Here is a 14,089-nt window from a genome sequence, read left to right as displayed (position 1 = left end):
TCTTTGGAGTCGAGGCAGCTGCGCTGCCGAGCGGAGGCAAGAACGTTTGTCTGTCTGTAGCTTCCGAACTATGATTCTGTGTCAGCTCAGGCTCCAACCAACTGACCGCCTCACGTGTCGACAAACGTCGTTCACCATGGATGACTACACGTACAATCAGCGGCGAGCAGTTCGCACTCGGCGTCGGCGTCGGCGTCGGCTTCGATGCCAGGGATCACGGCAATGAAACAACAAAGTCCCGGGACGAAAGAGGGCCAGTAGGATGGAGGAGAGAAGCAGCCAAGCCTAGCGGAGCAAGAGGCGCAAAGAGGGTTTTTAAGAGGAAGGCAATGGGAACAGATGGTGCAAGTCTGTGTGATGACACGCTATTCAGTGATCGGCTGTCAGGTCAACGGGCTGGCTGACCAGTGCGCTGGCCCGAATTTTCACTAGAGAAACAATGTGACGAGGCACGAGGCGGCGAAACGACATTTTGGGCTGTTCTGCGAGGCGCCTCCAAGCTTGCTTGAATGTGGGATGAAGCCATGGCTGCTCGTGGTGACGGACTGGACCATGATGTCATTCATTGCGAGGTTGCCTGCCAGTGACGGCACTTGAGCCAATGTCGGGCCCCGGGGGCGGCCAATGACAGCCATCCTGCCAAGTTAGCTGATGCGCGAGGTACAAGGAACCTGAGTACTTCCACTTGGTGGGTCGACGACGTTGGCTGCGCGCCGATTGCAACTGCCAGCCTTTTGACGAGGAACGGAAATTCCGGCTTCTCTCGACGCCTGGCACTTGCTCGACCGTCTACCCAGTGTCTCCGTCTCTAGTCCTGCTCCCAGCCAGCAAATACCTCGGTGGGTGCACATTGAGTCCCAAAGGCCCATTCGTGATTCAAATCCAAACAAATACGCCGTATTGGCTCCCTTGTATCAGTTATTGATCAATTAACATGTGCCGCAGCCCCAAACACCAGCGGCATTGCCTGAAAGCCCGCCAACACCACCTCCCCTCCCTGCCTCGTGGGAAGCCGAAATGCACCCGCCTCGACAAAATTCATCAATCATGATCGCCCATCCCGCTCATCATGTCGTCGCATATCCGCGCAACGCCGCGTCCGTGGTGTCCCTAGTGTCGCACGGTCGAGCCAAGGCACCTCCAGGCTCTCTCATCACGCCTCGAGTACCGGCTCAGCCGGGCGCACCCAGGTCCCATCAGGTCATCGTGGGGACAGGACCGGCCCCGTCCTGACTCTCGAGTCTTGACTCTTGTTGAGGCTAGTACCTCGTGGGATGATGGACTCTCTCGTAGACCACGGTCCCTCCCCCTCCGGGCGGAGCTCGATAATGCGCATACGACCCGCTCACCCGCGGACTAGCAGTACGATACGACTGCCGCGTCACGCTTGTGTAGCTCGCCCTGGGTGAATGGTGATGGTGGTGGTAGTGGCGCCGTCGAGGCGGAATGATTTCCTCCTTGTAGTAGTATTTGGTGTTTGGTTCGCCCCAGAAACACATTGTGGGAAAATTTTCCTTGCTCACGACGACTTGTTTGGTGTTGCGAGGCCGAGCGAGGCGTGCGTGGCCGCTGCGTGCTTTGTAGCCAGCCCTTGTGCCTGTGCGCCTGGGAAATGAGGTGACGCCGTGGTGGAAGGTGATGATGGTGCTGACGGGCTCAGAATCAAGGGAGAGGGAGAGGGAGAGGGAGAGGGAGTCGCGTCGTTTTTTATAAGTTGCAGAAGAACTCGATTTTTTTCCCGTTATGGGCTGTGCTGCAGGCTGCGCTTGTGCTGTACGGAGTACGGAGTAAGCTTGTTTTTAATCCTTTGTACCCTGTTGCATGTTTGCGAATCCAACCTCCAACCCCCAACATGGCTCTCCCTCTCCATTCCCACCCCTGCTCGGTGCTCGGTGGTGGTGGGCGCATCTCTCGCCGTTGCCGTCATTGCTCGACTCATTACTCATTGCGATGCATCGGCCCCCCCCCCCCCAGCCACTTATTTATCGGTCGCCAGGTTGCGGCTACTAGGATGGCCTACTCGTGCGAGGTGAAATGAGGCTGTAAGATGGGCATGGATGTGAGACTACAGGTGGACGGTAGGGCTGACGCAGCCCTGGTGACGTGATGGTCCGCAGCAACCTAATGCTTGCGAATCTGCAGAGTGCATACCGAGTACTGCTCGGGCAGGCAGGATTTATTGGCCTGGATAGCATGGCACACGAGGGACTCGGGTGCGCTGCAAAACTCAGCGGCCCGGATAAAAGACCATTTGTCACTTGTCCTCCCTCACACGCGTGCCATCGCCCCGGTTCAAACTCTGCTGTGCAAGTTTGCATCTTGGAACGCCCATATGGTACATTTTATTATTGCCCCGTGACTCCTGCTCAACTCGTACGTCTATCTCATCTTCGCTCGTCAACGCAAGGCTTGCTCTCTTTATTGTTTGGCAAACCCAACCTCCACCTTGCCAACTGCCCAGGCGGCCGCATACACGGCCATCATGCTAGCAAACACGATAAAAGGCTTTCGCAGAGTGTCCAACGCCGAGGTCTCGTATGAAATGATGACGTCGCGGTCGCGGAATGCATCAACCAGGTTCTGTGCCTCGATCGTCACTGAGGTGCGGCCCAGGGTATCGAGGTAGGTCTTGTGAACGCTGACTTCAGTCTTGACAATGGAAGATTCGGGGATACCAGTGTAATACTTGACGTTGCTACGTGCATCGTTAGTGATTGTTGGCCTCACATTATGAGTTTCCGACAGGTGGGCTTACCGAGCTCCCTCAGGCAGGACCACGCGGATCATCACTTGGCCATACTCAACGCCTTCCGCCTGCCTGGGGCCCTCGAGGAAAGGGACCTTCAAAACATAGCCACCAGTTGCGGTCCTGCGGAGGAGGTTGGCAGCATCAGTGTTCCAGCCAATGGTAAAGGGATACTTCCAGCCACCGAAAAGGGGGTAGCGGGGCTTCAGCTCGAGCAATGCTTCACGCTTGTTGCTTCTGAACTTGGAGGTTGAAACGTTGCCAATGACGTCGGTGAAGTACGGATCAACACTGCCAACCTGCAGGGGAACACGAAGCTCCTTCAGGGCATTAGAGGCAGCGCTGAAGAGAGAAGACTGTGCGTACTTGACTCGGTCGAAAGGGGACGACAGGTTGGCACCGCGGTTGTGCATCGTGTATCGCTCCTCAAAGGCAATATTGCCACCCCAGTGGCTGACTTCGATGTCACGTTCAAGTGTAGACACATGGGTGACGGGCTTGGTGAACTCGAATCGAACCTGGGCGGGGGACACGGCTCCAGCAGGCTTCTCACCAAAGGGACCATACGTGAGCTTGGCACCCTGCTTCTGTGGCTGCTCCTCCTCGCCCTCGGTGAGCTTGGTGTAGTCAGGGATCGTGGATGACGCGGCCTTGATTTCGGTCTTTTGCTTCAAGGTGGGATAGGCAGATGGCGCGTACACAGAGAAATCATGGACGAGATATTGCTTCTCGTCTTGCTTGATAGAGGCGGGCAGAGGTCTGTATGCCTTTAAGTTGTAGAATGATATGCCGAGGGTTTGTTGGCCGCCGGCTTTGAGAGGAGTTGGGAGACGGATACGATAATACTGAGTGTCACTGAGAGTTCAAAGTCAATGATGGTCTTCCGTATGATGAAGTGACATTATTTGAAAACGCAATGGACAGACCTGTTGGGATCATATTCGACTGCTTCTGAAACAAACGGACCTGCGTTTGCGTTCTTGCGATCCTTTACTTCGAACCCGCCAAGGCGAGCAATTTGTTCCGTGGTGAACGGTACGTAGTAGTCGCTTTGTGGCTCGTTGGAAACATTCTCTATGAGGACATTTATCTGATCCTTGACATAATTCTTCTCCAAGGAGATGATGTGGACTAAGTTGGCATTCCTGAAGACCTGCGGCGGCAGGAACTGTGCAGGCAGGGAAGACCTGGACGAGGAGGCGCTGGCGGAGGGGAGGGCGCTGAAAGCGACGGCCAACAACGCTGATGCAACGAATAATGGCTTCATTGCGACGAAGGAAGGAAAAGGGCGCTCATTGAGTTGCGCGTGCGCCCGGTTGTGCTGTTGTGAAGGTCCGAACAATGTCGTCGGGTTCCTTGGAGACACCTTGTCGCGAGCTCCTTTCAAACGACATACGTTTCCTGAAGCTTGCAGCCTGGAGGCCAATCATTGATGAGAGGCGGGGCGGCCTGCATTGCACTACTAGTAGTACGGAGTAGTATTCTCCCAGTGCGGCCAGGTGAGGGCGACAGGGGTCACAGGGCCATGATTACGTACGAGGGCAAAGCACAAAGTAAAATGTCGATTTTTTTGGGGGTATTTTTTTAGGAACAAGGCCCAAATCCGCAAGCATCTTGAGGCGTGCCAATGAGGGCTGGTGTTTGCGAACGCAAGGCTGGACGTGACCGTCATTGACTCATCGGGGTTTTGTTTGTGCACATATACAGTATTTCGACAAATGACAGGTGGCACGGTAACTTTCCGTCTGCCATTTCGCAGGAACAGGGCTGTCAGCGACATGTGATGAAAAAGAATGTCAGAATAAGACGCAGGCCGAAGTGGGCGTTTGTGTGTTGGGACGACAGGCAGATATTATGTCACGGTTGCTTGCCTGGTCGACATCTGGAGTCTATCTAGACCGCCGGTTCCAGCGAGCAAGCGGTGCTCTCGCCAGGTCAATCTGCATGCAGAACGCATCAGAAACTAGGCTAATTGTCCCCAGACTCCTTTTGTTCTCGGTAAGCCATGGCGGCGCTGGTGCCATCGCGAATGCACATGGATTCGTATCAATACTGGGTGCTGTGCTGGGACAGGAGAGAGGAGAGAGGTAATCATGAGCAATCAATTGATCACCCGGTGGCGCCTTGGCGGGGACCCCAGCAGCCCCCAGCAGCCCCCAGACTCGAGACCAGTGACGTCCTCAGCGCACTTGGACATGCCCAGCTTGCCAACTCAAACCACCTTCAGGCTCAAGTGCCTGCAGGGCCTCCTTCTTACCTATCACCTGCAGACGTCGTCTCCACGAATACGTGCCAACACCATCACCTCCATCCCGCTGCTCCTCTCCCCTAGCAATTCCTATCCTGTGCACCTTTGTTCTCTGCATAGATGCAAATCGCGCATTTCAGTCGACCAGCACCACTGAATCCAACAGCGCCGTCGATTGCAGCCGCTGCAGTCGATCCGTGAGAAGCGTGCTCAAGCTACCCCTCCACCCTCCTCCACCCCGCCGTCACACACCAGCCAAAAATGGTCGGTCTCGGGCCTCGTCTGCCTCCCTCTAGGAAGGGTATGTTGAACCGAGTGATTTTGTATCCCGACCGTGTCACGGCGATTATGCGTGCTATTCACATCCTCGACGAATCCTCAATGTTTCAGCGCACTTGCTCGTCCACGGACCAAGTGGTTCAAAGCTTCTGGCCCGACTTGAGATGGCTGTCCCTGTCCCTTGCGACGCTTTGGTCAAACGCCCCTCTGCCAGCTTGGGGCCCGACTCGTTGGGTAACACGGATGAGAAACCACCTGTCAGCTCTGACTGTGGCATTAAAAGGCCAGGGTTAGCACCGCGCAGCTGTCATTGTGTCGCTCGAGAGAAACCGGCCGGTCGAATGCTTGAACCACAAACCGCAAAATACTTCTTCAATGCCGAGCGTTGAGCCTTGCAACATGTCTTCACCATGTACGCAACGTTCATGACACACTTCTGCCATTTCCTAACCTACATTGTCTAACATTCACATACCGACTGCCATGGCTAACAATCCCACTGCAGGGTCCAAGGCGGACATTCCCCAAGACCTGCTCAACGAGATCAAGAGGCTTGAGGATCTCTTCACCGTTGACACGCAAGTGCTCAAGAAGATTACCAGCCATTTCGTTTCGGAGTTGGCCAAGGGTACGCTTTACAACGTACCGAAACAAATTTGACACAATTGGGCTGATGGCAATGCTCACAGGTCTCACTGTCGAGGGTGGCAGTATTGTAAGTCTCCTACACGACCACATATGTATCAAATACCAACACCTAATCTTATGCCTTTAGCCAATGAACCCAACCTGGGTCATGTCATTCCCCGATGGCTACGAAACCGGCACCTTCCTCGCCCTGGACATGGGCGGCACCAACCTCCGCGTGTGCCAGATCACCCTGACCGACCAGAAATCCGAATTTGATATTCTCCAGTCCAAGTATCGTATGCCTGACAAGCTCAAAACAGGCAAATCGGATGAGCTTTGGGAATATATTGCCGATTGTCTCCAGCAGTTTGTAGAGACTCATCACGGTGATTGTGCTGGCATTGACACCCTTCCTCTTGGTTTCACCTTTTCGTACCCGGCAACACAAAACTACATTGACGAGGGTATTCTTCAGAGATGGACCAAAGGCTTTGACATTGCCGGGGTCGAGGGAGAAAATGTTGTTCCAATGCTCAACTCTGCCCTGGAGAAGAAGGTATGCACAATCCCTAGCCTGGCCTTGACCAAGTACTAATGACACAATAACAGGGTGTGCCCATCAGACTCACTGCTCTGATTAACGATACGACGGGAACATTGATTGCTTCCGCATACACCGACCCAAAGATGAAAATTGGCTGCATCTTTGGCACTGGCTGCAATGCCGCCTATATGGAGGATGTTGGCTCCATCCCCAAACTTGCACATATGAATCTACCACCAGACACTCCCATGGCTATCAACTGCGAGTGGGGTGCTTTCGACAACGAGCACAAGGTGCTGCCTAGAACCGAGTATGACGAAATAATTGACCGTGACTCCCCTCGACCGGGCCAGCAGGCCTTTGAGAAGATGATTGCTGGTCTATATCTCGGCGAAATTTTCCGACTTGTCCTGGTTGACTTGCACGACAATCGCGACGTACATGTCTTTGCCGGCCAGGACATTTCCCTGCTGCGCAAGGCCTATTCTCTGGATTCGTCTTTTCTTTCTGCTATTGAAGAGTAAGTTCCCGGCTCTTCATTCCGTCTCCGACACTCCATGCTGACAGGACATCGCCGTAGGGATCCCTTTGAGAACTTGCAGGAGACCTTTGACCTGTTCAACTCCAAGCTCGGCATTACTTGCGCAAGATCAGAACTGGAACTCATCCGACGACTGGCAGAGCTTATCGGCACTCGTGCTGCCCGACTTTCTGCCAGTGGTGTTGCTGCCATCTGCAAGAAGAAGGGCTATGAGACCTGCCATGTAGGTGCTGATGGGTCCGTCTTCAACAAGTACCGTTATTTCAAGGAACGCGGTGCTCAGGCTCTCCGTGAGATTCTCGACTGGCCTGAGAAGACGAATGCAAAGGAAGAAGATCCCATTGAGATTCTTGCTGCCGAGGACGGCAGCGGCGTAGGCGCCGCACTGATTGCGGCCTTGACTCTGAAGAGAGTCAAGGCTGGTAATGTTGCTGGTGTGCTGCACCCTGAACACTTCAAATAAGTGGGTGTTGGGGCGGGTCGAGAAAAAGGAGACTGAAGAAGATTTCGGCACATGGTCATGATAGCAAAGTAATGGATATTTAGCCAATGAGAAAATGGGGGGGGAATAGACTTCAATATATATATATATATTATAATCATAAGTGGGTGGTGTGGCGGGTATCATGATTTCTTCTAGCACGTGACGACGTGTCACTCTTTGCCATGTATTTGCTTCGCCTTTGACTTTGTTTTGATGCTCATCCCATGAATGTACACACAGGCAGACGGTACTCTGTTGAGAAAGTTAGCGAGCAAGCCGTCAATGGCATCAAACCACGCCGAAGCAAACAAGACAACTTACTATCCAGCGTCCAATATCGCCTCCGCACTCCTTCCCACTGGCCCTTCCCATCCTCCTTCAGTCCTTTCATATCAACATCACTCACCTCCCATTCTACATCCAGACCTGCATCTGCCCCATGCATCTCGACTACCTTTGTATAAACATCATAACAGACCTGCCTATCGGCGCCCAGTCCGTTGAAGAAGCTAAATCTGCCCTCGCGGTCCATCAATCCCGGCACATACTCCATGAAGAACAGCCTAAGCTGCGAGTAATCCTCGCCGAAGGTGTCAAAGTAAATGGCGTCGTATACCTCGCCTTGATCCAGTAACTGGGGCACAATGTCCTGCCACCTTCCAGGCCAGACCTTGTAGGCGCCCTCGTCGGGACCGCGCCTCTCCCAGTCTTTGCCAAAGCCGGAGTCCGGCTGGGAGAGGTGCCGTAGTACCGAGGGGTGTGCTTCGATTATGTGATGGCGGGACGGGTTTGTCTGGGCAAACATGCCATCGACGATGCCCATTCCGAAGCCGATATTGAGGATGCGCTTGCCGGTCTGGACTTGGGGCCCTGGGAGGAGGGCGGCGACGGAGCGGGCCATGATGTCGGTCTCCCAGGACATCATGACGCCGTTCAAGTCTGCGTCGAGGAGCTTGGAGGAGTCGTAGGTTATCTGGGAGGATAAGTACCCGTCGCTCGTGACGGTGACGGGTTTCTCGCCCGCGCCGGGGGGGATGAAGCGTGGCGGGTCTTGCGGACGAGCTTGGTCGCCGGTGGTGTCTATTGCGTCGCCGTCTTGCTCGACCGGGGCAGCACCCTCGTCGTCGTCGTCGTCTACATTGACTTCGGCGTCTGAGGCCGATGAAAGCTTTTCGTACCCGTCCATGAGGGAGAAGAGCAGCTCGGCGCGGACACCGGCGTCTACGCACATGTCGTACAAGGCTTTGCGGCCCAGCCGATGGGCCACGCAGCCGGGGGTTTCGTCGTTGCTGTCGACATCGTTCCAGATAGCGCCCGAGAAGAAGAGTTCCTGTAGGACTGCGCTTGCTTCTTCCACGCAGCCGTCTTCGCCTTGTTCAGGATCGTTGGAGTCCGGGTCGGCGGGACCGCATGCGCGAATGGCGGCGTGGAGAGGGGTTTCGCCAGTTTGGGGATCTTGAGCGCTGGCTTTGCCTGGGACGTCGAGGAGCTTTTTGAGGTCGGAGAGGTCGTGGGCCCAAGCGTGGTATAAGACGTCGCGCGTGTCTTGGGGGCAGTCGGAGGATATCCTCGTTGGCATGGAGTCGTCTATGGGAGGGGACATGGCGGTGCCGATTGGGGCCAAGGGCTTGGAGTGTCGTCTTGATTGGACTTTGTATGTGTCTAAGAGGCGTGGCTTTTTAGAAATTGACTCTTCTTGATGGGTTTGGCTGTATCAGCCCGACAACAACAACGACGATGACGACCACAAAAAAAAAAAAAAAAAAAAAAAAAAAAAAAAGCCCAATGCTGCCCCGCCTCCAGATGTCAAAGCATTACATACCAAGTACCTAGGTACTTAGATAGGTACTTAAGTACTTACTTAAGTACCTAGGCAACCCCAGGTACTCTGCACTCTCCACTCCGAAGTGAGTGCCCTGAGCTGGCGTGGGCCGCCAAGGAATCCCCGCGCCGCCACTGACTAATCGTGCCCGCCCCACTTTATGTGGTTCGGCTAGCAAAAGCCCTCACCACCAAAGGTGGTGCTCGACAGCAAGGCGGGCCGGACACCAAGGCGGGCCAATTTTCAACCTAATAACGCTATTAACCTCTTCGCCTATAATGTACACCCTTCTCGTCCCAAATTTCTAGTAGATCTAGTACAGAATCCAGACGCCATTTACGTGCCTTTTTAGCTGCTTCAAAAAACGTCCTCTTGGCGTGGTTGTGGCGCCTTTTGTCGGCATGCTCTTTATGCTTGCTGTTCGCCTGATGAACTCGAGAAAGGTCTTTGCAAAGGCGTGATTGGAAGGAGAAACGGCGAATGGTTGACGCGACAGGTATGCATTTGTTGGCGGTGACGGGAGGGGAGCCATATGAAGAGGTGCATTATCTGTTGACTGTTTTTCTAGACCGGGAAATAAAAATAGGACATGTATAGAAAACCAGATATTACAGCCCTTTTTAAAAAAAAAATCAAAAAAATCAAAGGTCGTCACTCATTCATTGGAAGCTTCAACGAAAAAAAAAACCCCGGATGTAATTACGCAGCTCATTAAAGATCCACCTGATCAATCGCCGGCCACCATTGAGACCAGGCCCCCTGCTCGTCGAGGTTATTGCTGACTTCCGCGAAAAGCTGGTTCAACAAGGTATTAGTGTCGAGCTCGTGCTCGTGCTCGTGCTCGTGCTCGTGCCCTTGAACCGGCCAAGTCGCCTGCGCCGAGGGCCGCTCCGCGCCCCGAATCTCCCGAGTATGCGCGTCGGATCTATCCACGACACGGAACTCGTGGACAGACTGGTGTAGAGTATCAAAGTCTGCTCGTGTGCGCCCCTGGTATCGTGTCCGGTCCTCGGTTGCTCGCTCGTAGAGCACGGATGCATGGTGTATCGTTTTGATCTTGCGCGTGCCGCCCTCTCAATGTTAGCGCAACGGTGGCCACGGTCGTGTCATGCTTGCGGGCGGCTTACCCATCCGTCGGCGATTTTCCAGACAAGTCGAAACTTTTCCAGGTAGTCGAGACACATTTTGAGACAGTCGCTTGCTCGCGGGCTGCGGCCCAGGTTCATTCGGGGGTATTTCGCCACGTAGAGGTTGAGGTAGCCGGCTGAGAATGCGCAGAACCCGGCAAAGGGCGTCATGAGATGCACGCCACACTCGGAGGCCTCGTGTAGAATGGCGGCGATGTGCTCTGCCGCGCCGAAGAGGAGTCGGGAGCTGTCGTCCCACCAGCCCTCGGGGGCGGGCGCCCCCAGCATGGGCTGGTCGACTGGACCCCGTGGCTCCGACTCCGGGGTCGGCAGGAAGGGGAAGTACTCGCGGTGAAGCATGAGGGTGCTGACAAGGCGTAAGCAGGGGCGGCGGCGGCAAGTTGGGAGCCCCGTCGACCGCTACCGCTGTGGGAAGGGGATTCTTACCTCACGTAGTACAGGAGATTGAGGTAGGTCCGGCCCGCCTTGCTGTCGAGCACCACCTTTGGTGGTGAGGGCTTTTGCTAGCCGAACCACATAAAGTGGGGCGGGCACGATTACTGCCTCTGACACTTGATGACGCTGGGCTGACCCCGCTTTTTGTCCAGCGTGATTCGTCAATGCCATTTCCGCCGACGCCGCCGCCGCCCATCACGAGCTTCTACTCTCAAAACAGACACCCCATCATCGTGGCCTTGCTCATCGTTGCCTCAGCTACAAGACAGTCTTTGCCTGCTTTTTTTGTCCGCCGTCTGTCCTGAAATTGAGGTGAGCCACCCATCTATGTTCTTTTCGTTCCCTCGTCCCGATCCGGCAGCAGTTGTTGCCGTAGCTTGTTTCCTTCCTGCTGCATCGCCCTGTCGCCGGTCGGCGTCCGGCGTCCTGGCTGTGTTTCCCTGCCTGATCCTCCAACAAACACTCGCTTTCGGTTCATCCATTCACCCCTGGCGTCGCTCATGCTGATTGTCAAAGACTTCAACTCACGAGATAACCCCTGGAAGGCGTCGCCCAACGCCACGCTCAAGGCCCTGCCCGGCGTATTCGTCATGAAGTTCGGCGAGCAACTCCGGTCGAGCGTCATCCGCGAGTACCAGTGGTACTACATTGACTACAATGCCTTGAAGGCCGAGCTGAAGCATGCCACCGGGCCTCTGAGGGCTGGCGGTACTTCCAGACCCGAGTGGACCGAGGAGGATGAGATTCGATTCGTCGGCAAGCTCGAGGCTGAGCTGGAGAAGGTGCACACGAAGCAGCAGGTCAAGGCCATGGAGATTTCCAGGCGTATCGCAGTCAGTGACCACGAGGTCAAGGATGTCGTCAACCGGTTGAATGAGCGTGGCTTGAACGAGGAAGGCCCCAGCGAGGAGGAATTTCTGCTGCTCGAGGAGGACTTGAGCGACATCATTGCCGACGTTCATGATCTCGCCAAGTTTGTGCAGTTGAACTACACGGGCTTCTACAAGATTATCAAGAAGCATGATGTGAGCTTACAGTGGCTCCTCCCGGTGGACTTGACCATGGCTAATCAGAGGCAAAGAAACTGACCGGCTGGCATCTCCGCCCCGTTTTTGACACCCGACTCAAGGCGAAACCGTTCTACAAGGAGAACTACGATGCCTCCGTCATCCAGCTGTCGAAGCTCTATGACCTGGTTCGAACCCGTGGCAACCCCGTTAAAGGCGACAGCGCTGCTGGAGGTGGCCAGGCCAACTTTGTTCGCCAGACAACAAAGTACTGGGTACATCCTGACAACGTCACCGAGCTGAAGCTCATCATCCTGAAGCACTTACCAGTCCTTGTGTTTAATGCTAGCAAGGAGTTTGAGCAAGCGGACTCGGCCATCACCTCTATCTACTACGACAATCCCGAGAAATGGGACTTGTACGAAGGCCGACTGAAGAAGACTGAGGGAGCCGAAGCTATTCGACTGAGATGGTATGGTGGAATGCAAAACGAGACTATTTTCGTCGAGCGAAAGACTCACCGAGAAGACTGGACTGGCGAAAAGTCCGTCAAGGCCCGTTTTTCCATCAAGGAGAAGAACGTCAACGCGTATATGCGTGGTGAGCTTCTTCCCGCAGCCATTTTTGAAAAAGCACGCAAGGAAGGCAAGAAGTCGGACAAGGCCATTGCGGAAGACGAGCGCTTGGCCTCTGAAATTCAGTACTCTGTGTTGAAGCATGGCTACGAGCCTGTGTGTCGCTCATTTTACAACCGAACAGCCTTTCAGCTGCCAGCAGACGCTCGAGTTCGGATTTCGCTGGACACCGAGCTCACCATGGTCCGCGAAGACAATCTCGATGGACGTCGGCGAAGCGGTGACAACTGGAGACGCATGGATATTGGGATCGACTGGCCATTTTCACAATTACCTGCTGAGGATGTCGTCCGGTTTCCCTATGCCGTTCTCGAAGTGAAACTCCAGACCCAAATGGGCCAAGAACCTCCCGAGTGGGTACGACAGCTCATCTCATCACATCTGGTCGAGGCGGTGCCCAAGTTTTCCAAGTTCATCCACGGCACGGCCTGCTTGTTTCCTGACCGAATCAACCTTTTGCCTTTCTGGATGCCGCAGATGGATGTAGATATCCGGAAGCCTGCTTCACATGATTTTGGTATCCGCAGACCTGGACTGTCAAACACGACCAATACCTCGGATGATGATGACGACGACGATGATGATTTGGACTCTGACGAAGAAGAACCGAGACTGTCGGCTCGTCCTGCTACCTCGAACAGCCAATCCGGCCCACGCGCTCTCACTGGAGCAGCCGATGCGGAAGGCCAGACGGCCGACCAAGCAGTCGGCAATGACGATTATCCCATCTATGACTCCGACGACGAGTACGATGCCAACTACGAGCTGGAAGAAGCAAGACGCGTCGGCGGATGGCACTACTACCATACCATCTTGACCACCAAAGGACGAGCACTCCGCGACGGAACCCTTAGCCTTCTCAAGCACCTGGTTCCCGCTCCACGAAGCACGCAGGTCCCTCGTAGTGACAGACTCCAAATGCTGTTTGGCTCCAGCACCATTCAGCAGAAAAAGTTCAAGGCGCCCCCGGGGAAGAAGATTTATGTCCCTGTCCGCGTCGAGCCCAAGGTCTACTTTGCCGCAGAACGAACTTTTCTAGGATGGGTAAGTGACATGGAAAACAGGCGCCGTTTATCGTGCACGCACAAGACTAACCATATCAGCTCGAATACTCCATCTACATTGGTGCAATTGCCATTACCCTCCTCAACTTTGGTGAGCATCCGACTACTACGTCGTTCTTCGTCGCGGGCATCTTTACACTGCTTGCGATCCTGAGCTTGTGTTATTCGGTTGGGATCTACTTGTACAGAAGCAATTCGATTCGGAACCGCAGGGCGGCCCGGTTCTACGACAAATGGGGACCTAGCGTGCTCTGCGTGTCGTTGTTCATCGCCGTGGCATTGAACTTTGGCTTCGAGGGAAGGCAGAGAAGTATTTGGTAAGAGGCGATCACCGTGTACAAAATTTTCCAGAGCCCAAGCGTGCGTACGACGTCGGCGGTTGTTTGGATAGGCAACTTTGTTGAAATACATTTGTACTATTTCGTCATCATGCAGTCTCTGTTGGCGCGGGCAATGGATCCTGATGAAGAGCACACGCCGGGCGTCGCGTAACGAAATATTATTCA

General features: G+C 54.5%; 5 protein-coding genes across 5 annotated transcripts; 2 read left to right on the top strand and 3 right to left on the bottom strand.

Annotated features, from left to right (window-relative positions):
- Window positions 1–2,418: 2,418 nt before the first annotated feature.
- Window positions 2,419–4,013, bottom strand: MAM_01962 (oligosaccharyltransferase alpha subunit; the record flags this gene model as incomplete). The annotated part of the gene is made up of 3 exons (XM_040820761.1): window positions 2,419–2,695; window positions 2,756–3,601; window positions 3,673–4,013. 3 exons carry the CDS (start codon window positions 4,011–4,013, stop codon window positions 2,419–2,421), a joined length of 1,464 nt encoding a protein of 487 aa, XP_040681104.1.
- Window positions 4,014–5,756: 1,743 nt separating this feature from the next.
- Window positions 5,757–7,451, top strand: MAM_01961 (hexokinase; the record flags this gene model as incomplete). Its single annotated transcript, XM_040820760.1, has 5 exons — window positions 5,757–5,901; window positions 5,963–5,988; window positions 6,049–6,459; window positions 6,513–6,967; window positions 7,028–7,451. The coding sequence occupies 5 exons, from the start codon at window positions 5,757–5,759 to the stop codon at window positions 7,449–7,451; spliced, it is 1,461 nt and encodes a 486-aa protein (XP_040681103.1).
- A 238-nt stretch (window positions 7,452–7,689) lies between these two features.
- Window positions 7,690–9,075, bottom strand: MAM_01960 (Arginine N-methyltransferase 2; the record flags this gene model as incomplete). The annotated part of the gene is made up of 2 exons (XM_040820759.1): window positions 7,690–7,724; window positions 7,794–9,075. 2 exons carry the CDS (start codon window positions 9,073–9,075, stop codon window positions 7,690–7,692), a joined length of 1,317 nt encoding a protein of 438 aa, XP_040681102.1.
- A 930-nt stretch (window positions 9,076–10,005) lies between these two features.
- MAM_01959 (uncharacterized protein) lies at window positions 10,006–11,073 on the bottom strand (the record flags this gene model as incomplete). The annotated part of the gene is made up of 4 exons (XM_040820758.1): window positions 10,006–10,365; window positions 10,422–10,788; window positions 10,869–10,945; window positions 11,014–11,073. The coding sequence occupies 4 exons, from the start codon at window positions 11,071–11,073 to the stop codon at window positions 10,006–10,008; spliced, it is 864 nt and encodes a 287-aa protein (XP_040681101.1).
- Window positions 11,074–11,377: 304 nt separating this feature from the next.
- MAM_01958 (vacuolar transporter chaperone 4) lies at window positions 11,378–13,904 on the top strand (the record flags this gene model as incomplete). The annotated part of the gene is made up of 3 exons (XM_040820757.1): window positions 11,378–11,902; window positions 11,959–13,563; window positions 13,623–13,904. 3 exons carry the CDS (start codon window positions 11,378–11,380, stop codon window positions 13,902–13,904), a joined length of 2,412 nt encoding a protein of 803 aa, XP_040681100.1.
- Between the last annotated feature and the right edge of the window lie 185 nt (window positions 13,905–14,089).

This window comes from Metarhizium album (assembly GCF_000804445.1).
Source record: "Metarhizium album ARSEF 1941 chromosome Unknown scaffold_3, whole genome shotgun sequence".
Classification (NCBI taxonomy): Eukaryota; Fungi; Ascomycota; class Sordariomycetes; order Hypocreales; family Clavicipitaceae; genus Metarhizium; species Metarhizium album.
The sequence above is the reverse complement of the archived record's forward strand: the minus strand, read 5'-3'. Positions and strand labels throughout refer to the sequence as shown.